This window comes from Pezoporus occidentalis, unplaced genomic scaffold, assembly GCF_034315485.1.
Source record: "Pezoporus occidentalis ecotype Australia unplaced genomic scaffold, CSIRO_AGI_Poc_V1 ctg177, whole genome shotgun sequence".
Taxonomy (NCBI): Eukaryota; Metazoa; Chordata; class Aves; order Psittaciformes; family Psittacidae; genus Pezoporus; species Pezoporus occidentalis.
Genome location: NW_026913607.1, coordinates 127264 through 155188, shown reverse-complemented (window position 1 = coordinate 155188; position 27925 = coordinate 127264). Strand labels below are relative to the sequence as shown.

General features: G+C 38.9%; 1 protein-coding gene and 1 long non-coding RNA gene across 8 annotated transcripts in view; one reads left to right on the top strand and one right to left on the bottom strand.

Moving 5' to 3' along the window:
- LOC134161619 (uncharacterized) overlaps positions 1–21108 on the bottom strand; it is a 226094-nt gene extending 204986 nt beyond the window's left edge. Inside the window, exon 1 of the long non-coding RNA XR_009964056.1 lies at positions 21060–21108. This is a non-coding gene — a long non-coding RNA (uncharacterized LOC134161619). The remainder of the gene's footprint in view (positions 1–21059) is intronic.
- POU2F1 (POU class 2 homeobox 1) overlaps positions 1–27058 on the top strand; it is a 101681-nt gene extending 74623 nt beyond the window's left edge. For 5 of the 7 annotated variants that reach the window (XM_062614628.1, XM_062614627.1, XM_062614629.1 and 2 more), the window contains 10 exons: positions 649–775; positions 9415–9509; positions 11839–12012; positions 15630–15771; positions 17846–17991; positions 18869–19048; positions 23288–23393; positions 23780–24125; positions 24938–25026; positions 26199–27058. In XM_062614628.1, coding sequence (XP_062470612.1) covers positions 649–775; positions 9415–9509; positions 11839–12012; positions 15630–15771; positions 17846–17991; positions 18869–19048; positions 23288–23393; positions 23780–24125; positions 24938–25026; positions 26199–26509 — 1716 coding nt within the window. In that variant the 3' untranslated portion in view covers positions 26510–27058. The remainder of the gene's footprint in view (positions 1–648; positions 776–9414; positions 9510–11838; positions 12013–15629; positions 15772–17845; positions 17992–18868; positions 19049–23287; positions 23394–23779; positions 24126–24937; positions 25027–26198) is intronic. The other 2 variants (XM_062614631.1, XM_062614626.1) reach the window with 1 other exon arrangement.
- Positions 27059–27925: the final 867 nt, after the last annotated feature.

Genomic DNA, 27925 nt, shown 5'->3' with positions numbered 1-27925 from the left:
GCTTATTGTAATTTGATGAAAAACTAATAAAATATATTTATTTGCTATTTATGTTAGCTACTTTCTGAAATTTGGACTGAAAATTGCAAGCTAGGAAGCTGTAATTTTTTCTTTCCTGTTGCTGATTAGAATGGTAATTGCAGATTATTGTTGTTATAAATAAAATAGCTCCCACCTAGTATGCTTGATTTATCAACAGTGAATTTTGTAGCAAAGTTGTATCCTCAGAAAGTAAGTCTGAAAAATGTGGGTGCTGATAATTCAAAAGTATTTGAAACCTACTGCATTTGGGGTGGGGAGAGAAGGACTAATTTTCTTTTTTGTTAAAGCAGAACAGTGCTGGAAATACTTTGCTGAGTTATTTGGTACACAATTTTTGTTTGGTTTTACAAAGGACAGAGAAACTCAAATTGTCAGTGTAAAGGATATTCAGTAGCAGGTAGCAAGACTGCTGTGTTGGACATCCACATTTATCTTTAAGTGTTAGAATATAACTGGTTGATAGGAAATCTAGTTACACTGGGAGTCATGGCTGACTTAAATGTCTAACACACAGTTCTCTCTTTTCCCTTTTTTTTTGTTTTCCTTTTTTGTCCCCCCCCCCCCCCCCCCCCTTTTCTTCCTCCCCCCTTCCCCTGTTTCCTTAAGGATTTGCAGCACTTGCAGCAGCTTCAGCAACAGAATCTCAACCTGCAACAGTTTGTGTTGGTGCATCCAACAACCAACTTGCAGCCAGCACAGTTCATCATCTCTCAAACACCGCAGGGGCAGCAGGGTAAGTGGGCCTTGCCAGGAAAGAAAATCGTGCATCGTCTAAAAAGAGAAGGTGAAACCTTCACTAACTGTTGATATTCCCTAGAAGAAATAACAGTGTTGCGATTAGGAGACTTGAAAGGGACACCTCCTTTCTGGGTGTTAGAGGCAAAATGCTAACACTGTCCCGTGGTTTAACCTGGCAGGTAGCTAAACACCACACAGCCACTTGATCCCTTCCCCTGACTGCTGTGGGATGCAGGAGAGGATTTGTGAGGAGGGAGGGGGGAAGAAGTAAAATTTGCGGGTTGAGATAAAGACAGTTAAATAGGACAGAACCAGAAGGCATGATGATGATGGTGACAATAAAAAATCAGAATATACAAAACAGGTGATGCACAGTGCAGTTGCTTACCACCTGCTGACTGGTACCCAGCCAGTTCCTGGGCAGCAGCCCCTAGTCGGCTTTGCCCCTAGTCGGCTTTGCTCCTAGTTTATATACTGAGCATTATGTCACATGGTATGAGATATCACTTTGGCCAGTTTAGGTCAGCTGTCCTGGCTATGCCCCCTCCCAGCTTCTTGCGTCCTCCAGCCTACTCACTGGTGGGGTGGGGGGAGAATCTGAAAAGTCCTTGACTTGGTGTAAGCACTGCTTAGCAACAACTAAAACATCAACATTATTCCCAGACTAAAGCCAAAACACAGCACTATTACCAGCTACTAGGAAGAAAAATAACTATGCCAGCCAAAACCAGGACATGCTGGAAAAAGATGACGAAGTCAAGAGTCCTTGTGGGAGACCGTTAAAGTCCTTAAGCCTAAGGAGGGTATAGTGAATTTTGTCATGAACTGAAATAATAATTGCACCTTGAGAAAAGAGCTAGAAGGCTTGATTTTTATTTTTATTTTTTGTTTTATAATTCCTCCTGGAAATATTATTCTGGTGGTAAACTGGGTATGGCTTACATGCTAAAGGCAAACCAAGGCAGTGGTAGGTGGTATTGTGCCCAGCCAGTTAAGATGTTGTATAGTAACTTTTCTCTAAGTACTAATGCATTCATGTTGCAATAAATCAGAGTACTGATTGCACCCCATTTGTTGATGTCCACAGAAAACTGCGTTTAACCATGGTCTCTTACGCTGACGTACAAAAATGGGTCTTCCTCCCACCCTTTCTTTTCTGTATGAACTCAGTTGTTCAGATCTGGTAATCCAAAGATGCTTACTCAGAAGGCAGCTCCTGTTATGCTTGAAGAGTCCTCCAGAGTCTGGCTGTCCTATAAAGCAGCTCTTTGCACTTCGTTTTCTTTTGATTTTTTTTTTTCATGCATCATTCCTTCTTACATACTATGAATTGGATAGAACTGGCTTTCCATTGTGCTGAATCCCTCATACTGTCTGAATGCTCTCACATTTGGATAAAGTGTTAGTCAAAATTAACGTTTTTTTTTTTAAATAGGACTTGATTTAGGAGAGCTTTTATACCAGCACTGGTAAAAAGTAGCTAAAAGGCTATTTATGGAAGCGTTTAGTGATGTACTGATTTCTTAAAAAGAAGCAGAACTTACAAGCTTGACATATTCTTCTAGAAGAATTCAAACTTAAGCAAAATTTAGTTCAAGGATTCTTTAAAATAGGCAGTTTTCTTTTTCTTTTTTAAGGAAACAGCAACAAAAAAAACCACCATTGTTTTGAAAAGCTTACAGGTTTTCTAAAAAACGCCTACATTTTTCAGCTAACCTGCTGGTTCTAAAATATCTCTGAAGATGGTTCACAAAAAAGGAAACTAACAGAAGCAATTATATTAATTTCTCAAAATGAATTTCCTTCATTATAGAAAAGAAGGAAAACTATTTGTTTGCTTTAAAAAAAATCTATTGAAGTAGAATAACTACCAGAGAGGTTTTCATAGTACCTTTTTGAAGGACCGTCTCTGAAAATGATTTCTTCACTGCAGTTTAAGACCTGCATGTTGCTGTCGTCAGTGATGCAGTGTGTGTAGAAACACCATTTTTACTGGTAATGTGCAGCCTGGACAACTGAATAGCTCAAAAATGTTGGAAGATTTATATTCTGACCATAGGTCATTAGTGTGTGACAGTCTTCCAAACTGAAATGCTTGAATGGATCCAATTTTCTTCATGAGCACTCAATGATAAAGCAACATGTATGTCATAATATCTCTTATATCACTTTTTGGTATGGCTTTGTGCAGTATTTCATGGCTATTGTTAGAAGATCTCAAACAGCATGTTATTATTTACAAGAAAGATTGAGAAAGTGTGTATTTTTATTTTGTTGTTTGCTGTTGCAGCTGGCTTTTCCATATTTTTCTTGTCCTTTTAGTCCTACTTGTACATTAGTCAACTTCATAAAATAATAATATTTTTTAACAAAGTAGCATAGAGCTTTCTTTAAAACCAGTGGCATTCAGGGTTTTTTTGCTGCCTCATTGGTACTGTATATGGCTTTATATATATATATGTATGCATTTAATAACTACTGAAAATTCAGGTTTATTTATGCATTATCTGTTCTGGAAGAAATCGACTGCTTTACAGACTACCTATTTTGTACGTTCCAGTCACATAAATGAGAAATACGGTTTTTAATACAGAGATTAGTTGAGGGAAATGAAGAATGTTATCTCTAGGCAAGATTGTATAAAAAATGTAAACATTAGGTAGAGAGAAGCTTCTTTCACTTGAAGAGGTGGTGGTGTGCAGAGTAATGCAATCATCAGCAATCATATTGAGATTCTTGGAAGGGGTTGAATGTCATGGCTTAGATCTAACTTCTGAAAAAAAAAAATTAGAAAATTCAACACCTAAAATACTAATCAACAATGAGGATGTTATTCTGCTATCTTTCTTCAACACGCATAGCTCACAGCAGCATATGTGAAATTCTCCCTTTAAATGCACTGTCATATGTCTGGTGTAGTCATCTTTTCCACATGATTTCTGGTTATTCTCTGGCTGAGATGAAACAAATTGTGAAGTTCCTGTTTTTCACGTTTGGTAACGGGTGACATCATAACTGAAGGAATTGTTTCAAGACTCAGCAGATATGCAGAAGATTGAATGGAAATAGAAATTTGGAGCAGTTTCTTATTCAGAGCAATTCTTGTCCGCTTATTATTGCTAAGGTCACAGGCAGGAATGTAGCACCTTGTACAGTGTTTATACATCTTTTATCTGTTCTCCTATCTAATAGATCTGTCTGTAGAATAATCAATTCAACATCCTTTACTACAATTATAGCTGTTTCTTAAAAGTATTACCCTCATCAAATGACCATTTGCCTTTCTACTCAGAAGATATTGCCAATAAAAATCACATCGGTAAAATCTGAATGGAGAGGGGAAATCGTGCTTCATTTCATTTAAATTAATCTTGCAAATAGAAGTTAAGACATGAGAAAAGAATGCATCATTGGAAAGGAAATTTGGAATCAGTACTTATAAAGAAAGTATCCAAAAAGGCAAATGTCGAAGATAAGCTGCTAAGTAGCATTAAACATTGAAACTGGGCCTACCTATTCTCAGTTTATTCCTGTTTATTATTAAAAACCTTGTTTATGAATTTATTGTAAAAGTACCCAGGAAGATGATGGCAGGCCAAATCCAGTGCTGTTCTTTTCTTTCATGCTTGTCCAACAGACTTTGAGACTTCACTTGTATCATTGGAAAAAACACAATCAAACACATTTTTAAAATGAAATAATGAATGTTAAACATCAGTACCTACCCTGCTGGCCTCTGGTACCATAAATCAGAGTGCAGCTTCCTCACCCAGTGTCAAGATGGAGGAAGATGCCTGAAGTTTCCTGTATTTCTTCTCAGATGCGTCAAATTTGTAATGGACAAGCATTCATCCCATCTGAAATTGTGCACCTGTACTGCCCTTACAGGACTCTTTCTCGTTTTGTTAATAATATGCTCTGTGAACCAGGTGAAGGTGCTTAGGTCTCCTCAATATGCAGATGAGGAGACCCAGGATTTCATTGTCATTAAGAGACCCTTGATGACAACGTATTTGCTGACACAGCAGTTGAATGAAATGTAGCTGAGTCCGCACATAAGAGGGGAGAGCTTGAAGTGGAATAAGGAAGAACTTGGGAGAAGTAATTTAAATGTTAACTTTTCCCCATGTGCTACAAATATACTCATTACCAAGATCTGAATTAAATCCCTCTAATGTTTCCTGTCCTCTTTGAAATTGAGTCTTTGCTTCTAACCATCTGAACAGCATCAGTGAGTAAAAGTGCTGACTTTTAATTCAAGTAGTGTGGCAGCACCTTTGCATGGATCATTGAAATGATACTCTGCAAAACCACAGTGCAGCAGCTACAGCACATTTGCGTCATGTTCCTGAGCTATCTTAAAGGGTACCTGGATGCAGCAAAAAGTGCAGCAGCAGCTTAACATCTTGGTGGAACAGATTTGTGGGAATGTATAAGTTAGTACTTTCTCTCTTGTGTTGGATCCTAGTATAATTCCAACTGTGAGTCCCCATTTTGGAAGATCTGGATTTGATAAAATGGAGTACACCAAAGTGCCCAGAAGGTTCTTTGCATCAACAGTGATAAACAAAGTTAATACACATAGCACTGTATGTAACGTGGTATGACACCCTTCCTTCTTTCCTTTGAGTTGTTTCCAGTTACTCGAATTATGACATTTTAATGGCTTTGTCTTGCAAGCTAATTTCCAGGATATGTCTGTGAGAAGATGAACAGCTTTGGCAAAGAATAAGCAGTCAAGTTCTTTTTAGATTAAAAAAAAAATATATATATATATATATAAATAAAAATTACTCTTTGGGGGGATCAGATAGGAATGAATTATGTATTATGCTTCTGGGGCAACTTTTTAAAAATTATGCTGAAAAAAATCTTCATTTGAATGGTTGTTTTATCTTTTGTTTAATTTCAGTAAGAAATAAACTCCAGATTAGTCTGTTGGCTGGCAGGAAAAGTTTTTTGCCTCGGACCAAAAAAATGCTCTTGTAGACATTACAGGAAGTCCTGGATGATGGTAGATGCATTTACTTTAACTACTAAAAAACCCCAACCAAACCTCCAAAACATCTGAAGCACCATACCTTTGCATAAATCCTTATTTCCTCCATTCTTTTGGAGCATCATATAGGTGATACATGTGGCGTATTTAGTGCAATGCTGCTACTGGACTCTTAGAACCCAAAGGACAGGGCTAGAAATACTACCTCTGTAAATGTAAGTATACAAGTGCAATTTTAAAAAGAAACGTAGGTTGGAAGGGACTTGTAGAGGTCATGTAGTATTTCTTGAAGCAGGTCCAATTACAGCAGAGTGCTTAGGGCCTTGGCCAGTTGACTTTGAACATCACCAAGTATAGATATTCTGCAGCTTCTTCAGGTATCTACCCCAATAGCTGACCACTCTCATGACTAAAATAAAATAGAAAAGTTTCCTTATGTCTACTTGTAGTAGACATGTTCCAACTCATCTCTTGCATCTCAGTACTGTGCACCCTCAAAAAGAGCCCATTTCTGTCTCTGAGGACAGAAATAGGATCTAACCTAATTTTTGTTCATAAGGTTGAACAGCCCAGCTTACCTACCTGTTCCTTATATGGTTGTTCTAGCCTGTTAGCCACCTTCGTGGGCGTTGAATGTACAAAATCCAGGATATCATTGTGTCTTGTACACAGAAACCAGAAGCTGAACAAAGTACTCTAGATGCAATCTTGCTAGTGCCAAACAGAGGGCAAGAATTGCAGCCCTTGACGTGCTGGTTGCACTCCTGTGAATAGAGCCCAGGACATGATTGTTGACTGTCCTTATTGTAAGGACACACTGCTGGCTCATGCTCATTTTACTGACCTCCAGGACACCCAGGTCTATTTTCTGTGAAACTGCTTTCTAGCCACCTAGTGTCCACCCTGTTTTGCTATACAGGCTTATTCCAGTCCCTATCCATGATGTTGCATTTTCCTGCACTGATCTTCATGAGTTTCCATTTGTATAATCTCTTTAGACCCTGACTTCTGGTTTATTGACCATTTTCCCTCTATTTAGTATTATCCACAGACTCCCTGAAAGTGTATTTTGTCCCATCAGCCTTATTGGTTATAAAGATATATATTTATTATAAAGATATATTTATTAGAAAGATATATTTATATATTATATTAATACCCATTAATTCTTACCAGTACTGTTAAACAGTATTGATGGCAGTGTGAAGTTCCTATGGTAACAGCAAAGTGCGAAACACCGGTATCTCAGCAGTTGCCTAAAAGGTGCAGTTTTGGACTTAAACTGTATTTGAAAGGCTGTGCTATGTGCCCTATAAGTTAAGTCACTGAAGTTTTCCTGAGTGGAAGTGGGGACCAGTAGTTTCTTCTCAGAAAAAAGCGCCCCAAAGATGAAGGTTAGGCAAGTCATGTTTGTGAAGAACAGAACTGCAAGGAAGCTGACAGCAGTCCAAAGCACGTGCACGAAAAGTGTCTGGAAAGATTGTAAGCCCATGGAAGAGATGGATGCTTTGCTGAAACAGTTCACCTCCCCATGACCTGATTATTACTTCAGTCAGCTGCAGGTTGACCTAACTTGTTCTTCAGTTTTTGCCTGAGAAACCTTGTATCAGTATCTCTTAAATGGGATAAATTGATGTAAAAACTGAGTAGGTTAAACACATTCAGAATATTTTATACTGTCCCTCAGTGCTAATTACTTCAGAGGGAGAATAAACTGAGGAAAAATGTAGTCATCTTGTGTTCTCCAGCAAAAGTGTTATTGCCAGAAAAACATCCTCTGGGATTTCTTTGAGGACAAAAAATCCCGAAAGGACAGTCCTAGTCACTCTGATTACAGTCATAAGATCAGTGTAATGGGTTGCCCCTTTCCATTTCAAGTTATCAGTTAAAATTCACTGTCATTAAATGAAGGTCAAAACCTCTTCATATGGGGATGATTATTCACTAATTAATATTTAGATTGGGGCAGCTGAAGTCACCTTTCAAGTGAACAAATATTTGTGTTGTAAAAAGCACTGTGTAGTAGGGAGCTGTCTTCAAAGTTCCTTAAGCTGCTCCCTTCCCTCGCTGTGGCTTTTCAAAAACACAGATGGAACATGTTGATTATGTGATGCAAAGCAAATTTACATAGATGTCTATACTTGCATGAACATCTGGCTTTATTCTGTGGATCTTGATATTTGATAGCAATGCATTCTATTTAAAATACATGTTTAACAGTTTGTTTAAAAAAAGAATAGCAATATTACTGTCAGATGACAATTCTGTAGTTGTGTATCGCTCATTAAGGATACATTTTCTTCTTCCTGTCCCTGGTAGTCTCTCTTTTCATGCCTCCTATGGCCTTAACCTCATGTAAAAGATCCGGTTTCTCACTTGGTATTTATCAAGTCTTAAATTCTGGTGTCTCCTACCCATGTTCTGCTAAGAGGTAGCTTGCAAGTGGTGTGCTTTGGTTAATCAGCCAGCTGATGAGCCAAATTCAAATTCAAATTACAGAATTTAACTTAGTTGGTGTTCTGTCCTCTTAGTGCCTGTAGTGTCCATCTGTTGTTGTGCCATCATTCTCTCCTGGTTTTAGGACCTTGGTATATTGAAGATGTCTACTAAACATAGGTTTAATTAGTCAGGTTCTTAAATTAATAAGGGGAAGTTGATAGTCATAGCCAGGAGTTACCTAAAGAATACCAGTAATATTTTAAACAATAAAATTGAGGGACTTGACTAACTAGGTATATTTTTGTCAAGATCCTTACACCTTAAAAATATATAAATTCTAATTTTTGGAATTAAAATTAATCAGATAGCTTATGGTTAAAATATATAGATGCAAGCTTATATCTCAATTTTCCTGAGAAATTTAATAAGCCATACAAATAGTGGACTGTAAGAGAATTTATTTTTAGAACAACAGCAATTGATGGTTGCATCAGTCCCAACTCTTCTTTAATGCTGTCACTTTTCCATAATAGCACAGGTTTTCATACATTCAGTATAATGTTTATTTATGCGGTTTAAGCAGTGTTCAGTATCTTACCTAAGCTTTAAGTTCTGATTACATTTCCAAAAGATTTCTTCTTTATTTCAGCTAGGAAGTGGTTATCTGGCTTATTTGGTCTCCTGGTGTGGTCATCTGCTTACATTTGCCAGGGAAAGTTGCCTTCTTGTTAGGCAGGTTGCATGGAGTAATATGGAGAGGAAGAAGGGTGATCAAGGAGCCAAATTTGTGGTTTTGATTAGCATTTGGTTATTGGATATGATCTGATTAGTGTTCAGTTGTTTATTTTTACATGGCTCCCAAATTCTTGGTCAACTGTTCGTTACAGGAAGAGGTTTACCCCAAATCTGTAAGCTGCAAGAAGCAATAAATGATTCCTGAACACAGAACTGGGATAACATAGATCATTGCAAACTCTTTCTGCAGGAGAGACTGGTGCAGACTTCTTTTTTACCCTTCCATAAATGCCAAGGGATTTTGGACAGAAAAGTCCAAAGTCTGAAGTCCGTGCAGGGATGAAATGAAGGCATCTCAAATTTTTTTAACTTTCCATTATTTGGCAAGAGCCTTATTTTATCTCATTTAATGTTTTAGTCTTTTAAAATGACAAATCCAACCCACCCTTTTCTTTTTCCAGGTCTCCTGCAAGCGCAGAATCTTTTAACGCAACTACCTCAGCAAAGCCAAGCCAACCTCCTGCAGTCTCAGCCAAGCATCACCCTTGCCTCGCAGGTCAGGCTTATTTCTACAGTTTATAAGTTGCTTTGAGGTGATTTAACTATTGCAAATGAATGGACCCTTTGTAATAGTTACTAGAGTAGGTATTGCAGCTGTAACAGTGTTTGTCTTGCCAGATTGATTCAGTGTTGAACTGAAGTATCAGTGACTTCTTGGTTTTTTTTCTGTTTTAGTAGTGTCCACCCTAATGTGCCTCTTTTCATGCATTTAAGGTTCTAAATTTTTACTTTTAGCTGAAAATTTCTATGATTGATACCTTGAGTTAATGGCTCTAGAGCATCATTTGATTTCTTGTAAGACTTTTTTGAAAAATCTACAAATTTGTGAAATTCAGAAGAGGAAGGAGTGGGCTACCTAAAGAGCCCATAAAGAGGATTACTGACAAGTATCTTTCTTTCTAGAAATTTCAGTGGTAATCTGTCGTTATAGTAGCCCAGTTGTTTTGCTATTATTGCTAAGTCATTGCCAGTCTTAATAGTTACTTTCTGTGAAAGTGAGGAGATTGTTAAAAATACATTAAAATGTTCTGCTAGATTTTAATGTTAAAATATTAAAGCTCTGTAATTAAGCTTTCAGACTGCAAGAAAAGCAATTTTAATGTTGCATGTGCCTGCAAATTTAGTTTTGCTTCACTCTGGGTTTTACAGTGCAGTTTAGTTACGTGACTGCATGCTGTTTTGCAAATACCATGTATGGTATTTTCCTGCCAACTTGGTTACATGTAAGAATTTTTTAGTCTGTAATAAAATGCCTGAGTCTATCAACGTCTTAGAAAACTACATTTTCTATTATACTACCTATAGTATTTTTCATGCACCATGTGGAAAATGGAATTTGTATCACCTCTGTAGTTCATACCTCAATTAACAGCATGACTCCCTACTAAAGATTACACTTGGATTAAAAAAAGTATCAAAACTGCAAAGAGAAAAAAAATTGTCTAAAGGGGGTGAAGTCAGTAAAGACATATTGCAGTAATTACCCACTATGTTTAATATGAATTAAAAAATAGTAAAAATATTTATAGTGTGACACATATATCTGCAATCCTAGAAAGATCATACATGATCATATTATTTCTGAAGAAACGGAATTATAGATCCTGACCTCCCTCAGTCATCTGCTGTGCACTGCAAAATACTGTATTAATCCAGAAGAAAAACAACATAAGGATCAGTGTAAAGACTTAAGCTATATGTAGGCCATTTCTTTTAGAACAGCCATTTCTGGACCCTTGCATAGACTTTGCATAGTACTGTAATATTGCGTAGACTTGACGCTGTTCTTATTTGCCCTGAAGGAGTCTGTAGTTTCAGAACTGGGCATAGCACATAAAAGCATGAAGTCACCTTTGCTTAAGAGCCACAGCTGAACTGAGTAGAATTTTACTAGAGTAAATGATTTGTCTCTGCATCTCATTTCCTCTATGGCATGGAAGAAGGTAGAGTTAGGCACTCAAAATGCATTTCTGATGTTCCTGTTGCACATAAAGCCTGAACTGTGCAATACCAGATATTATTTTGTCCACATGCAAATATTTTCTATGATGCTCATTTTTTTTTTCAGATTCTTATTATTGTTGCATAGTAAAATACACTGTTCAGCCCATGTTCAGGAATAGTGAACCTCATGTGGACTTACTGGAAAATTAGCCTTTTATATAGAAACAAAATGTAACCTAAAAGGAATTATTTTATGCAGGTTACCTTTACTTACTTTCTTGTATCACCAGTACATTCATCCTTACTGTTGCAAATATCCACAGAAGGGCTAGAGATAGACATAGTTTTTTCTTACTGGAAGAGATGGGTTGGTCACAAGAGATGGCATTCAAAGAAACTTGCCATCTTTGCTGCACCTTGTATGTGCTCCCTGTTCCAAGACTAAATAGGAAACTTGAATCTTTTGGGCTGATGACAATCTGCCACTTTACACAAGCAGCAAATTAAATTTTTAAATGATTAAAAGGGGATGAATGCCAAGTTGTCTGTAAATAATAGAACTATATTAAGTAAGAGCATTCAGCCTTTCTTTTGAGCAGCTTCTGCAGCAAGCAAAAGTTGTTGGTTATCTGCTGCATTGAGCATCTCTTCTTTAATTGATGCTGACAGAGCTCTTAAAAGGCTGTCATATTAATACAGTTTTCTGGATTGTGATTGCTCATTCTTGAGAGGAATCTAAATAAATTGTAGGAACTTTCAGATTGCTTGAAATGTCAAATTCATTGATCTTTCTCACAGAAATCTCATCCTTTTTTTTAATTGAATTTTTGCTGATTATTCTTTTAAGTCTGATTTTCATCTTTTCCTTGCTATCTTAATAGCCAGCAACCCCAACACGCACAATAGCAGCGACCCCCATTCAGCCACTTCCACAGAGCCAGTCAACACCAAAGCGAATTGACACTCCCAGCTTGGAGGAGCCCAGTGACCTTGAGGAGCTTGAGCAGTTTGCCAAGACTTTCAAACAAAGACGGATCAAACTTGGATTCACTCAGGTGAGACTGTGTAACTTAGTCCCTGCCAGGGTGGAATGTGAGGTCTCATCTTTCAAGTCTGGAGGGAAGCCTACAATTCCCCCTTTTCCTAGGAGAACCTTCTTAAATACGGTTATGCTCTGGCTTTTGTGTAGGGGTTTTCTAAGAAATAAGAGAAAAAGCCATACATCCATCTTCTTCCCTATTGGTTTTAAAGCATAGCCATTTTCCCAGCAGGTACGTGTATTTACCAGTGCCAGGTGTCATTGCATGTGCACTATTCATTCTATAGGATGCAAAATGAATGGAGGAAAGCACTTTAAAGCTGTCTTCAGAAGTACAAAGTTCCAGAAATCATACAGCACAATTAACAGCTCTGTGTGTTTAAAAAGTATATCACAACTGTGCAGTTGCTTTGGATGTCAGAGGGCTTTTAATTCTCAAGCTCATTTTTCTATTAAACATCAATGATTTCTGTATTTAATGCTTTTGCTAAGGTTCCTAAACAAAACCTGACAGGACTGTGACCTTTAAAGTTTGCTCCTTACAGAGGTGAACTGGAGTTGCGGTTTGTTTTGGTTTGTTTAAAAGCTCAGGAATATCCACAGAGCAGGAGAAAAGTAATCTTGAATGTCGTGAAAATGGTTGAATGAGAAATACAATTAAAAGTACAAAGTGAATTTATATGTCCTGTTAGTCTGTTGAAGGGAAATGCTGCTTGGATCCAGGAGTCCTTTCTTATTAATATCAGAATTATTTCCCCCCCCCCCCCAAATTAAAATATCTGTCCAGGTAAACAATAATTTTGGCATGAGTTTTTGGTAAGCATAGGCGTGTTTTTTGCTATAAGAAGTAGCTTACAAAAATCAAAGTAGGTATTTAAAAGTCTGAGCTCAGAGCAGTCAATCCAGCATATGTGATTTTTTTTCTCTAGAATAAGTAAGTCTACTCTAGCTGAAAGTATGTGCTAAAGTCACCAGTTCCTGGTAACATCTTAATTATAACTCAAGAACAGAATGTTCTTAGTAAAATGGAGTTGCTGGTATGTGTGCCTCCTTCCCTCCCCTCTTTCCAGTAGAGGGAGGCACAGAAGTACAAGTGATGGACGCACACAAAGGCTAGAATAGAGCAAGAGCAGAATAGAGTAAAATACAATAGTTTCCCTATAGCCTGGCTGAGGAGGTTCATGTAGATCTTTAGTTACGTTTAATCTGCCTTGCTGTGAGATGATTATAAAAGCTCAACTAGACTTTTAGATTATGGGTTAACCCTACTTTATTGACTCTGTTATGAATTTTCATGGTGAGGAAAAATGAACACAAATGTTCAGGCTTACATTTCAGTATTAACTTTTGAGCTTAAAAAAAAAAATGGAATCTTGAGAAAGTGATAAAATTGCATTTGAGCATTCCTGTCCTGCTGAGTTTGTATGTGTATAATTAGCCAGTTCAAATAATTTCTACCTAATTGTGTAATTGGATGATAATTAGAGACCCCTATTACTTTGATTTTTTTTTTTATAGGTGAATAAATAGATTGCCTTTCAGAGGATAAAAGAATTTTATTTCCAGTGGTACTGTAAGCATTCTCAGACTCATGCCACCCCTGCCTTTCAAAAATAATTGTGAGATTTAGTTTGCATTGCAAACTAATAACTTACTATGTTCTGTCTTGTGAACAATGTAACAGGTTTTGAATTCCTGCAGTTCTGTCTCTTCTCCCACCCTGAAAAATGGGTGATGGATTTAAATCCTTTTGTTTAATTGCTTTCCATGTTTGACATAGAGACACAATGAGCATACTGCACCTTAGAGTTATTGCAGGTATGTGACTGATTGGTCAGTACAGATTCAGGCTGTGTGAGCAAACGTTTTAGACTATGTTAGTTTTATTCCTTTAAAGATGTTACTACCTGTGCTAGTCTGTCTGAGCTTCTTGACAGACCAGTACACAAAACAGTAATGTAGCTTATAACCAGTTTCAGTTCAGTACCAAAGCTTCATTCAACCTACAGAGTAGATCAGATACGTATACAGTGCCTTCATCCTCTGTCTCATCCATCCTTTCAGTCACCCACCCCAATTTATAAAATTCTCACCCCAATATGTAAGTTCCTTTGATTACAGCTTAAATGCTGCCACCTTTTGGCACTGAAAACTATTGACAAAGAAATGGTTAACTGTCCATTTTAAATCAGACAGCAGATGTTAGTAAGAACAGCATAAATACCAGAATTAAATTTAGTTGGGGGACTGGAGCACATTTCATAACTCTTTCCTGCCGAGACATAAATCAGTTTATCTCTAAAATGGTTTATGTAGCCAGGTTTTCTTCTTCATAAACCCAGTAAAGCATCCATGTTACTTCTCTTGGAATGCTCTATGAGTTTTAAAATGCACATGCGATTTCCCATGTGGTTGAAGGGCATACAAACTAATTGTTCTGCTCCTCTTCTAGGAAGGAAATTGTTTCTTTACACAACCTGCACAATTTACTAAGGTTACCAAAGACTGTTTTCTTCCTCACTTGTATGTGGCCACTCTGCATGCTGTTAGTATATTTGTATCAAGCTGTGGTTGTGGATCTGACCTAAAAGGAAAGAAAGTAAGCTTTACACACAATCCAACTAACCCATTTGCAATTAAACTCCATGGATTATGCTCAAGCTTTTCAGTCTCTTCTAGAATTTTCATACTTTTTTTGTGTTAAAAAATAAAAATCTAAATTAAACTACTTTAGACCAAATAGCATACTTAAATAATTATCCTTTTTTAAAAAGGGCAGGACCTTCCAGCTTTAAAGCAAAACAAGAAAACATGATGATGTTTTTAATGGCCACAATAAAGAATTGATTGATTTTTTTTTTTTTTTTTTTTTAAACAAGATTTTCCAAGTGTAAGCTACATAAATGTGTGTATGTATACATCAGGATAAGCAGAATGTCTGATAGCTAGCTAAACAGAGTTTTGAAGACCAATAACAAATTTAAAGAGATGATCATCTGTCTATAAATCTCCTGTATAGTTTTTTGACAGATGGGTAGTGATAGTGAAGACTAAGTTAATCATTATTTGAAATGGTTCAACTCCTTGTCCACTTTGAAATGTGTATCTGTGAGGACAAGTTTGTTTTGAACCTCAGAAGATACTAAAAGTTCAGATAATATTTTTGCATCTATTTAAATGTGACATATGTTTGCAGACATCTTTTCAGGAGTGTTTTCTACTAATTTGAGAACATGAATTCACTGCACTTCTGCTTATTTGAACTTTTCATTTTCGGTGTGAAGTATGTAGATAATTAAATCTGCTCCTGAAGAGAGCTTGGCATTCACTTATTTTAAACAACTAAGAAAAAATTTGCACATTAATATTCAGTGGAATGTTTTACTCAGTGATAATGCTCAGAAGACAAAGCATTTGGGATTTTCTGGAGTTACATGGTTACACTGACTGAAGCTTGACATTTCTTTATGATTATTTGCTTTAGCATGAATCTTGGTAGCACTGAGCAAGTTTCTGTGAAACTGAAATCCCATGCAGCAGTGGAGTCACTGAAAGAACTGAAGAATATGAAAGGATTCTTTGCTTTGGAAGTGCCTATGTTAGTGAATCCCTTTTTTCTCTTTCTTTGTACAGGGTGATGTTGGGCTCGCTATGGGCAAACTCTATGGAAATGACTTCAGCCAAACTACCATCTCTCGCTTTGAAGCCTTGAACCTCAGCTTTAAGAACATGTGCAAGTTAAAGCCACTTCTAGAAAAGTGGCTCAATGATGCAGGTGAATGAGTCTGTATTTCTTCACCAGCCTATCAAAAACAATGGGATTCAAAAAAACTGTGAAAAACTGTTTCTTTTGTACCCTTATGGTTTTATGAAGCCATGAATCTTTGTAATTGTCCATGGGACAAATAAAGGTATAGGAATAAGGGTTCATATTTCCCTTTTCATGTGCCTGTCCTCATCCAAAACCATTCCAATATGAACTTTAAGAACTGTGTTTTGCAGCCAGTTGAATAATTGCATGGGGTGAGGTATAATATGTGTCATGGTTTTCCTCCTTCGTGTGTGTTAATGCATGTAACTTCTAATCCTCTTCCAGCTTTCTTTTCCAGGTGTGTAGTAGAGGGAGAGTTGCATAGTTTGTTGTTTCAGTAGGCAGAGCTTATTGCATTCATCTCTTCCTACACCACTATGTGTGTTCTTTTAAGCTCTCTCCAAGCTTCCATAAAAGCACCCTCTTTCTCCCCATAGAAGAGTTTTTTGTGGGTTAGGTTTTGCTTTTTAATTCCAGGATTATTTTTTGGGGGGATATAAATTATTAATGATGCCATTGTTGGCAGTGTTCTTTTTTTTTTTTCCTACCACCAGCAAAAGGAGCTGGATGCTGATGCTAGGTGTTAGGATAAAAATTGTTTTAAGAGCGCTGTCAGTCAGTTTTTCTTCCAAGTATGTCTAGTATAAAATGATAGATCTGCTAAACAGATGGCACAGATGGTGTGTGCCCTTCTATTTTTACCAAAGTGAAGAGAGCTTTATGCTGGTGCCTACAGTATTCTCTGAAATTTTGAAAGTAATTGCATGCAGTGTTGAGAATTTGTCCTGCATTGAAACAAGGAAGAGTCATTCTGTTCTGTTAGCAGGGATTACCTTTAGGTAATCTAGAGCTGTGATAGAAAACACGAAGAACTTCACATGTGCTCTAGTCCACAGGACAGTAGTCCCAAAACCTTCCAGCAACACTGGATGAGTTGTGCTTTTCCTGCTAGAAGAAATATTTGGATCTGTAAATTCAAGTTAAGGACTTTAAATAGTGTCAGGGTCCTTCACAGGCTGGAAGCTGGGAACCATTGTCTTTGGCACTGATTCATTTTCATGAAAATCTTTGGGAAAAACATTAAGATGACTTTAAAGTCTACTTTTAGGTAAAAGTAGGCTGGAGAAGCATACCAATGATCCTTCCTCTTACATTACATTGGAATTTATTGTTACAGAACTTTGTTGTGTGGGGTTTTCAGTGTGGAGAGAGCTTTCAGGATGTTTATGGATACCATTACTGAAAAAAAAATAATCTAGAAAGTAATGAGATGAATGTACTTGCCCATTTGACCTTACAAGAATGGTCTTAGCAGTGTGAACTTTGACACATGCTTATCACCCACAAATGCCAGTGCAGTTGAGAGATCTACAGTCATAATTAATAATTTTGTACCTACCTGTTGGTTATGTTGCACTAACTGCTACAAAGTAGGGTCACGTGTGTCCTCTCTTTGCTCTTCTGTGGAGTCAGGGGTTGAGAGCTAGAGACCTAGTGTAGCTAAGGGGAGCTGCTATCTGTGTAGGCTGTTTTGTAGAATTGCAAAGCACTGAGTATTTGCTAAGATCCCCAGAGAGAAGAGGTTGCACACTGTGAAGCTGGCTATGAATTTCCTCTTCCTGTAGCGTATTGCAGAGTGGGTAGAAGAAACTTCAGGCTGCTCAGATTTTTTTGTAATTGCCTGTGACTTACTTCTGTGGCTCATGGATATCAGTTTCTGCTTTTTTTTCTTTAAACTATGGCTTTCAGTGAATGAGTGTAGGGTGAGATAAGAGAGGCAAACTTTGTATAGGTATTACAAAAGGTATGCTGATAGCATACAGGAGCAGAGCGTGCCCTCTGGGCTTACTTGTAGCTTTTAAGTATGTGTTGTAATTTCTAAGTAGGGGGATTAATGCACTTGATCTTCAGAAATTTCTGTATATCTGAAATAGGTACCGAATGGGTTTTAACAGACCTTGCACAGGTGAAGTACATTCGTATTAGACTGCACTGCATAAAATAAAATCTTGTGATTTATGTTACTTTCTTTTTTCAGAAAACCTCTCATCTGATTCAACTCTCTCCAGCCCAAGTGCCCTGAATTCTCCAGGGCTGGGGAATGAAGGCTTAAACCGTAGGAGGAAGAAACGCACCAGCATAGAGACCAACATACGTGTGGCCTTAGAGAAGAGTTTCCTGGAGGTCAGTGATCCTGTTGCACGGCTCAGCCTATATAGAAATGAAGAAACTTTGCTTAACAATCGTATCTATTAGAGCGAACCCATTACTGTGCTATTTAGAAAAGTGCTTGTACTAAGCAGGGCGGATACAGAGGATGTGGCGAGAAACACACATTAGTGCCTGATTCATTTAAAAAAAAACCAAACAATCAAACAACCAGAAGAACACAGAACTTCTCAAAAAGCCTCATTAGTTTTTGCAGTTTGCTGACTTCATGATTTCGCATTCCAAGGTTCTGAGCCATAGATCTAAGACTGATATTCAGCACATCAAAAAGAAGAAAAACAGATTACCCTTTCTGGGGATGGATAAATGGTGTGACAGTCCCAGCATACATAATGTGAGGTTTTTAGCTGGCCTTAGGTTACTCTTGTTTGGCACTTTGTGTAGCTATATGGACAGATAACCTCTGTAAGTAGCCCATTCAATCTCCCTGTCTTTCATTATAGGTCTAGACAAATTGGGGTTCATTTGGCTATTGCTATAGTCAATCCCTTGTATTCCTTTTTGAGAGATGCTGAAAGATTTCCTTATCAAGGTCTAGAATTCCTTGAAGGATTAGTTCACAAGTCAGATCCTTTCTTTCAAAAAGAAGCATGTGAGCTTAGTCTTCATCACACATCTCTGAGGAACACAGCTGCCTGTTGGTAGAAATGTTCCTGTAACTAAGAAGATGGAGGGCAGAAGTATCTATTGTGATCCATCTCTACTTTACCAGTGACCAGATTCAGGGTATAAATGACCAATCTATATTTCTGCCTAGTGAAGAAGTAGCTATTTAATGTAAAACTTCAGAATATAATTTCACAGCTTTTCAAATGCCGTTCCCTTTTCTCAGAACCAAAAGCCTACCTCGGATGAGATCACCATGATAGCTGACCAGCTAAACATGGAGAAGGAGGTGATCCGCGTTTGGTTCTGTAACCGGCGCCAGAAGGAGAAAAGGATCAACCCACCCAGCAGTGGTGGAACCAGCAGCTCGCCCATCAAAGCAATTTTCCCTTGCCCAACCTCACTGGTAAGAATCAAGAAACTGTGCTGGCAAAGATCACTGGAAGAGATATTCTACTGTGGTCACTGTGGGAATTGCACGTGCTATGCCTTCTGTGTACACCAGACTTGTTCTCACAAATGCATATTTTACCAGCATTTTAAGCATCCTACTTGCTTACTGAGAGAGATAATGCTGACAAATCAGGCAGTATTTGGGCCGTCAGTTTGGGTGTTTAATTTAGTCAGCTTGTGAGTAAGTATTCTGGGTAGCCAATTTGCATTTGGGGTTATTGTTTTGAGCATATACAAGATAGGAACTCCAGTTTGTATCTGGACTTTTTCTCTCGCCCAAACATCTTTTGTAAAATTGTAGTAATAAACGCTCAACAGCTCTACCCTTTCCCTCGTATTTTGGCTGCTCTGATAAGTAGATGAGCAGCAGTAAAACATGTCATTTGGAGACTTAAGTCACGCAAATCCAATGATACTGTTGTCGCTTTTAGTCAGGAATGATTTGTATAAAAAAAGACTTGGAACAAAGGAACAATTTAGCTAATCATAGAATAGTTAGGGTTGGAAAGGACCTTAAGATCATATAGTTCCAATGCCCCTGCCATGGGCAGGGACACCTCACACTAAACCATATCACCCAAGGCTCTGTCCCACGTGGCCTTGAACACCGCCAAGGATGGAGCATTCACAACTTACCAGGGCAACCCATTCCAGTGCCTTACCACCCTAACAGTAAAGAATTTCTTCCTTATATCCAGTCTAAACTTCCCCTGTTTAAGTTTGAACCTGTTACCCTTTGTCCTATCACTACAGTCCCTAACGAATAGTCCATCCCTATAGTCTCCTTTCACATACTGAATTTATTTCCCACACTTGTATTTGCCTCAGGTAAACACAAACTTCATGAAAATAAGAGTAACAAAATACATGCATCAAGGTTCCTTCACCTCCTTTGCTACCAATGTCCATGGAGGTCTGTTTTCATAAATAGAAACAGTAGCTATTAGGTTTCATAGTAGCTATGCTAACAGGTATGTGATGGATTTTATGTAGCCTGTAGCTGTACTTTTGTAGTATTTTATTTCATCCTCATCACCGTAGTAGCTAGTATCTTCCAGTACTTCACTAAATCATTTTGGTGACGTGTCATTCTTTCCCCTCATCCTTGTCTCAGGTTGTGTGCGTGCAAACTTTTGTTTCAGGGGAAGGGATATGTTAAATGTACTTAGGCTTTTTATTTATTTTTACTTTTTTTTCCAGTGGGAAAGCAAGGTTGCATGCCTTGCTGCCAAAGCAGAACATAGTGAGATTTATGATAGCCTGGTTTAGTAAGCATGCACATTTACTGAGACTACAACTTAAGAAAGCTTTGCTATGTAAATTTCCCTTTTATTAGAAACTGCCATTGTATACAAGAAATTGAGGTGTTGACCACAGTCTCCTTATTTTTAGTGATGTTTCACTAAGCATTTTCACTTACTGTAAGCTTCTCTTAAGACACTGCTACCACTCAAATGGATGTTCTCGTCCTGCTGCCCCCAGGCTTCACTGGCTATGTGCTTTGTTGATTCCTGTGTCAGCTCTGGAGGTTATGTGTCTGTAGGATGATTGAGCTCAGTTTACTAGATTGACTGCAAATAACCATGTGTTGAATTTTCAGTATGGCTATAACCAGTCTGACTTGTTGCTTGGCTGCACCAGTGCTAGGGTTCTGAAGCAGGATTAGAGGGGAGCGCACCTTTTGATATCAGCTTACTTTTGCATTGGCTGAAGTCAGTCACTGCAACCATGGGATTAGCTGCATAAATTCCAGGTCATTCGCTGCCCTGAAATACGCATTGTGACCTTGGCCTTAACTGTTCAGTGGGCTGAACGCATTGCTAAGGCACATGAAAAACAACAAGGTAGTTGATGACAGCCAGCATGGCTTTACAACGGGGAAATCCTACCTGACCAATCTGGTGGCCTTCTATGATGGGGCTACAGAACTGATAGACAGGGGTAGAGCAGTTGACATCATCTACCTGGACTTGTGCAAACTGTTTGACACGGTCCCACACAACATCCTTGTCTCTAAATTGAGAGACATCAATTTGATAGATGAACCACTTGGTGGATAAAGACCTGGCTGGATGGCCGCACACAAAGGGTTGTGGTCAATGGCTCACTGTCCAGCTGGAGACCAGTAACGAGCGGTGTCCCTCAGGGATCGGTGTTGGGACCAGTCTTGTTCAATATCTTTGTTGGTGCCATGGACAGTGGGATTGAGTCCGCCGTCAGCAAGTTTGCCGATGACACCAAGCTGTATGGTTCAGCTGATACGCTGGAAGGAAGGGATGCCATCCAGAGGGACCTTGAAACGCTTGTGAGGTGGGCTGATGCCAACCTTATCAATGAAGTGTAACCATGCCAAGTGCAAGGTCCTACAGCTGGGTCGGAGCAATCCCAGGCACAGCTACAGGTTGGGTAGAGAAGAGATTCAGAGCCAGCTCTGCGGAGAAGGAGTTGGGGGTGTTGGTCAATGAGAAACGTAACATGAGCTGGCTTCAGTGTGTGCTTGCAGCCCAGAAAGCCAACCGTATCCTGGGCTGCATCCAAAGGAGCACGACCAGCAGGTCAAAGGAGGTGATCCTGCCCCTCTACTCTGCTCTCGTGAGACCTCACTTGGAGTATCGTGTGCAGTTCTGGTGTCCTCAACATAAAAAGGACATGGAACTGTTGGAACAAGTCCAGAGGAGGGCCAGGATGATCAGGGGACTGGAACACCTCCTGTATGAAGACAGGCTGAGAAAGTTGGGGCTGTTCAGCCTGGAGAAGAGAAGGCTGCGCAGAGACCTCATAGCAGCCTCCCAGTATCTGAAAGGGGCTTATAAGGATGCTGGGGAGGGACCCTTTGTCAGGGACTGTAGTGATAGGACAGGGAGTAACAGGTTCAAACTCAAACAGGCGAAGTTGAGACTGGATATAAGGAGTAAGTTCTTTACTGTAAGGGTGGTGAGGCACTGGAATGGGTTGCCCTGGTAAGTTGTGAATGCTCCATCCCTGGCGTTGTTCAAGGCCACGTTGGACAGAGCCTTGGGTGATACGGTTTAGTGTGAGGTGTCCCTGCCCATGGCAGGGGGGTTGGAACTAGATGATCTTAAGGTCCTTTCCAACCCTAACTATTCTATGATTCTGATGACAGATGCAATGCCTGGGCTGCATTAGTGGTAAGTGTTATATATGTCTAGCTCTTTCATACACTATTTGAGATGGGCAGAAAACTTTTAGGTCTGTCCCAGTCGCCCCAGTCTTGTTTAAAATGCGTGAAACATTTAACTGTCTATAAGCATATGCAGCATGAGAGAGTTCTCTGGTAATAAGCTTCAAGTAAGAGAGGAGAAAGAGGAACGTTTCAGCCTAAATCCTTGGCTATGTTCTCTTGGGCAATTCTAAAGGACTCATTTCTCTCATTGATGTATAACAGCCTTCAATTATTGCTGTTGGACACCATTTCATGTCCATAAGAAGTACTTTCAAGCCTTTTATTTTGTTTTTCTTCATAAGCTAGTTTCTCCAGCTTTAAATCTTTTGTGGGTTTTTTTTTTTGTATATTTGTTTGTTTGTGGTTTTTTTTTTGAATCTCTAGTGTCTTCAGTTTATTGTAGATTTCTTGTAATCTGTCCAGAAGTAAAATCAACTAATGTCATTTAGATATTTTAAAATTCAGAGATCCTTCCTCTGGCACAAGGAAACTTATCAAAGTAGAGCTTATAGTTTGGTTGAGTAAAAGTGAGATATTATTCTGCTTACCCATGTGAAAACGTGACCCTAAATACCTTTGTTAACACTGGGGCATTTAAATAATTTTATCAGAGAAAGGGGTTTGGAGCTGGAAGGATGTTTAAACAAAGATAAAACCCATGCAGAAATAATAAGTTTTGTATTTCTAGGAGAGTGACTGTTAAAACAAGGTGCTGTCTTTGAGGGAGGGCAGAACAAGAGGGAGGGCTAACTTGCAGTCCTCAGGCAGCCTAGACGTAATGGATGTATCTCCCTTCAAATACTGAATGATTAAGAGTAAAGATACTGCTGGTAATTACAGAAGGTACTATGGTTGGTCCACTGAATGATAAAGTAATGGGATGCAGTGTTTTCCCTGATAGTTTTCCTTGATAACTTCCTTGGTTGAGGATGGGTAAAAAAGAATTCTAGTAGTGAGCTCTTTTTGTCTTTTAATGGTTGAGCAGTTGTATTCTTTTTCGACTTCCAGGTGGCAACCACACCAAGCCTTGTGACTAGCAGTGCAGCTACAACCCTGACTGTCAATCCTGTGCTCCCTCTGACCAGTCCTGCTGTAACTAGTCTTTCAGTCACAGGTAAGGGCTGATCTCTCTCGTCCCCACATTAACCTCTACCATTTTTACCTTTTAGACTCTTCAGAAGTTTATTCAGTATTAGTCACTGGTATCCCAGGACACTTGTGATCATTTAGTTGACTTTTCTGGGAATAAAACCAAAGGTGATGCTGAAATGACATTTGCTATATTCAATTGTAAGCATCTAGAGCTCCTCAGCCCTACTGCTGGGGAAGTGTCGTTTCGCTGTAGTCTCAGCTTCTCATTTGGACTCTTGGTGCTTCTTGGTCCTACAGAAATATGTTTGTCTCCCTTTCAGTTGGATGTGCAGTTCAGCTCAGGTGGGTGGTAGTTTCTGTTCAGTCATACTGTGTTCTGTACTGATCTAACCAGAATCAATCTTCTAGGGACATCAGAAACCATCTCCAACAACACAGCAACAGTGATTTCAACAGCACCTCCAGCTTCTTCAGCAGTGACATCGCCTTCACTGAGTCCTTCCCCTTCTGCCTCAGCCTCCGCTTCAGAGGCATCCAGTGCCAGTGAGACCAGCACAACACAGACAACCTCGACTCCCTTGTCCTCCCATCTTGGGACAAGCCAGGTGATGGTAACGGCATCAGGGTTGCAAACAGCAGCAGCAGCTGCATTACAAGGAGCTGCACAGTTGCCTACAAATGCAAGTCTTGCTGCCATGGCTGCTGCAGCAGGACTAAACCCAGGCTTGATGGCATCCTCACAGTTTGCAGCTGGGTAAGGATGAATTTTTCATGCTCTTTTAGATGAGATGACAGAAGAGGGATAAATTGCTTTTATGTATCACTATTTCCTGGTGGCTCACTCAGTGATTCTAGTGTCATTTATCTCAGATTCTGAAGGTTTACTTACAGACAGTCATTGGCCATTCCCATCAATGTACACAAATACTGTTTTCATTTTACAGGTGGAAAAGCTGTGTTGCAGCAATGTTGTTATTTGCTAAGTCATCCATCCCACTGCAGAGCTTAAGAGGTGCAACTTACCACTGAGTCATAGATTCTGTTCTACTAATTGTAAAGTGGAGAGCTAGTCTAGGCCCACTTCCCACCTCTGTGCTCATTTCTTTACTGTGAGCAAGAAGCTGTAAAAGATGCATGATGCTGCGTTGTTGAAGTTTTAGTTTTAAAAATGTTGCTCTGAGAGGTGACTCTGTTTCTTTAATTCCTTTTGATTTACATCTTTCTTACCTGAATTTGGGAGATGATGATAGCTCTCTAATGAGTGGCAGTTTCCCCAAAATATGAGAATGTTTTACAGCAACAGTCAATACAAGTCTTGTATTTGCAGTGCCATGTCACTAACACTAACCACACATCTGAAAGGTACCATCTACTCAAGGCATAATGAATGAAAAAGTAAAATGAACTAAAGTTAGCCCTTTATATCTGTCCCTCCTCCCTCCCCTCCCCCCCCCTTTTTTCTTTTAAGAAAGCACAATGGTGTACTTCTGAAAAGTGACAGCCTTTCCTTAAAAGTAACACTCCTTCCTTTTGTCTTTGTTTCTCCATCAATTTTGCTTCTTGTAGAGGTGCCTTACTCAGTCTCAATCCAGGGACATTAGGTGGTGCTCTCAGCCCGGCTCTGATGAGCAACAGTACACTGGCAACTATTCAAGGTCAGTAGTGTTCCTTTTAATGCATCTCGGTCATACAATTTCAGTTTACAAGCTTTGTTTTTTCCTATCAGAAATGAACACTGACTCCTCAGCAGTGGACATGAATGTTTTAGGAATAAAGGTTTTACAAAATTCAAATGTGCAAATACATTTTATGTATCACAGAGATAAGAGCAGGTACAGCTTCATAGTGGGGATTAGAACTGTGTATGATCTTGTAGTGATTTACACAAGGCATTTTAAGATACTGAATGTGATCTGGAATTAATTTTGTTATTTTTCTCTCTTTGGCATGCATTTACAGTAGGTTAGAGATCTGCTTTTTATAGCTCTTCTAGCATAAGCTTGAGAAGACTTGTGTTGTGTTGAGGTCTGTTAGGAGGGCAGTTCTGAGCAAGACTTGACCTTGAATTCTTGTCCTCGTTTGTATTTAAAAAGAGCCCACAACAAACAACCTACTTCCTAAAGTCCTTATGTATAACTTTAAATCCATAATTATCATTAAGAGGAGAAAGATTTACTTTGGAAGTGCCACACAGCAAGAGTTGTTCTCAGTTCATGGTTTGTGATCTGTAAAAACAGATAGTGCAAGTACCTAAAGAGTTAGGTAACCTACATATTCAAATAACATCTAAACCAGCTTATCAAATCTTGTTTCCAGAGTACAAGAAAGAACCATTTTGTAGTGTCACAGGTAAATTTAGGAGATCATAATCTAAGACAAACTGAACCCTGTAGACCTGTAAAAGTAAGTTGTAACAGAGGTTGTATATTGGCATTTAAAATGTTATGTTCAGGGTTATATGACCTTCTTCATCTTGTGATAGCTGTCATTCCATTGTGAGCACTCACCTCAATGCTTTCCAATACAGGTTGCCTGAACGTACAGTGTTTCCTTGGCAGGAAACGGACCTCTATTGCACTTAAAGATCTGAAGAAAGACATGATGGAATTAGCTTAGGACCAGATGGCAAAAGCATTTTAGTATCTGCAAGGTGTCTTGTCCACTCTTCTTAAAGAGATGTTTTTTAACAACCTACAATGAGATGACTGTCATTAGGGTTGTAGAGAGCACGCATATCAGAGAAAGGAAAATGCAGAGACCAGTTACTTTTTGGCACTTTTTATGCACGTTTTGCATTATTGCTTACTGTTCATTTTCCCTTTTCTAGCTCTTGCATCTGGTGGCTCTCTTCCAATAACATCACTGGATGCAACTGGAAACTTGGTGTTTGCCAATGCTGGAGGTACTCCTAACATCGTAACTGCCCCTCTATTCCTGAACCCTCAGAACCTTTCTCTGCTCACCAGCAATCCAGTTAGCTTGGTCTCTGCAGCTGCAGCCTCCACAGGGGCCTCTGGACCAGTCGCCAGCCTTCACGCCACCTCCACCTCAGCGGAGTCCATCCAGAACTCTCTCCTCACAGTGGCCTCTGCGAGTGGGGCCACATCCACCACCACTACTGCCTCCAAGGCACAGTGAGCCGGGCTGAGCTGTGCTGCCAGCAGCCTGTTTCACTGTGAGGTGGGATTGGCTGCCAGCAGGGTTTATAAACTGAAAATGTGATGAGCATCCTCTCACCGTGTTGCTGGGGACAAGGGAGAGAAGGAAAAGATAATAAAAACCAAAAGCAAAACAGGAAGGATTTAAAGCTGAGACAGACATTTGCCTAATTTTATAATAAACACTGTCTTTTCAGGATCGCTTCATGGATCGGAGAACTTTCTAACCAAAAATGTAAAAAAAAAAAAAACAACCAAAAAAAAAAAACCAAAAAAACCAAACAAACAAAAAACCCCAAAAAAACACCCCAAATCAAAAAACAAACAAACAAAAAAAAAAACACAAAAAAAGTGAAAGGACTACTTATCATTTCCAGCAGTCACAATGACAAGTTAAGGTGGGTTATCAACTCAAACATAGGAAGGGGATTTCCTGCTTCTTTTTGGTCTAAATATCTTTCTTTTTTAATTATCATTTTATAGGTCTGTTGTACAGGCCAGTATGTCATACAAGGTGTTTATAATCGTATCAATTGTGTTGGGGGTTCCTTTCTTAACTGGTACAATTTAGGCAGGCCTGTATTACTGGTGTATCTCTATTATTATTATTATGATTATTATTATTATTATTATTTTTATATATATAGTTTGGACGTGTTTGTCTTTTGCTCCTGGATTATATTCAGTGAGCTCCCACACAACAGGGGGAGGGTGGGAGGGCGGAGAGGAAGAATGGAGCACAAATAGTCTTTCTGTCCTCATCTTCTGGGAACGTTCTGAGCAGTTTCCTCATCTCTGAATTTGTCTAATTGTTACTTGTAGGGGTCAGAAAAAATTTCTGTTCATTATTGTTGCAGGAAGATCGGTGTGGCAGTAGAGCTTATTGTATGCAAACTTCCAGTCTGGTGTATGCTTTTTAAGCAAAGGTAGGAATTAGTTCTGAACTGCTGTTTTCTTTCCCTCAAGTACTTAGACAAAATGGACAAATTCTGCACTTAGCTTTGTGTGCATGGGTCCTTTTTATGCCAGAGCATAGGATTTGACCTCCTAAGTCTAGATTGTGTGGCATACCAATGGCTCTTCTGTTCTGTTGATTTGATTTTGCTGTTAAGAATGTACACGAATATTTAAAAGCCGTTACCCAAACTAATTGGTAGCACGTAAAGCAGCATTTACAGTCCTAGACTCCCTCTAGCTGAATTGGAATAGGACTTTAAGAGGTCAGATACTCTTTGTTCATATCAATATTACTTTTCTGTTAATTCTGATGCTTCCAACATTGCATTTAGAAAAAACTTTCTAGTAAAAAAGTGATCTGGCTACAAAACACAACAATATGAGAACAGAAGCTACCATCATTGATGCCAACACAATCAAACTGATTCTGGGGCTTTGC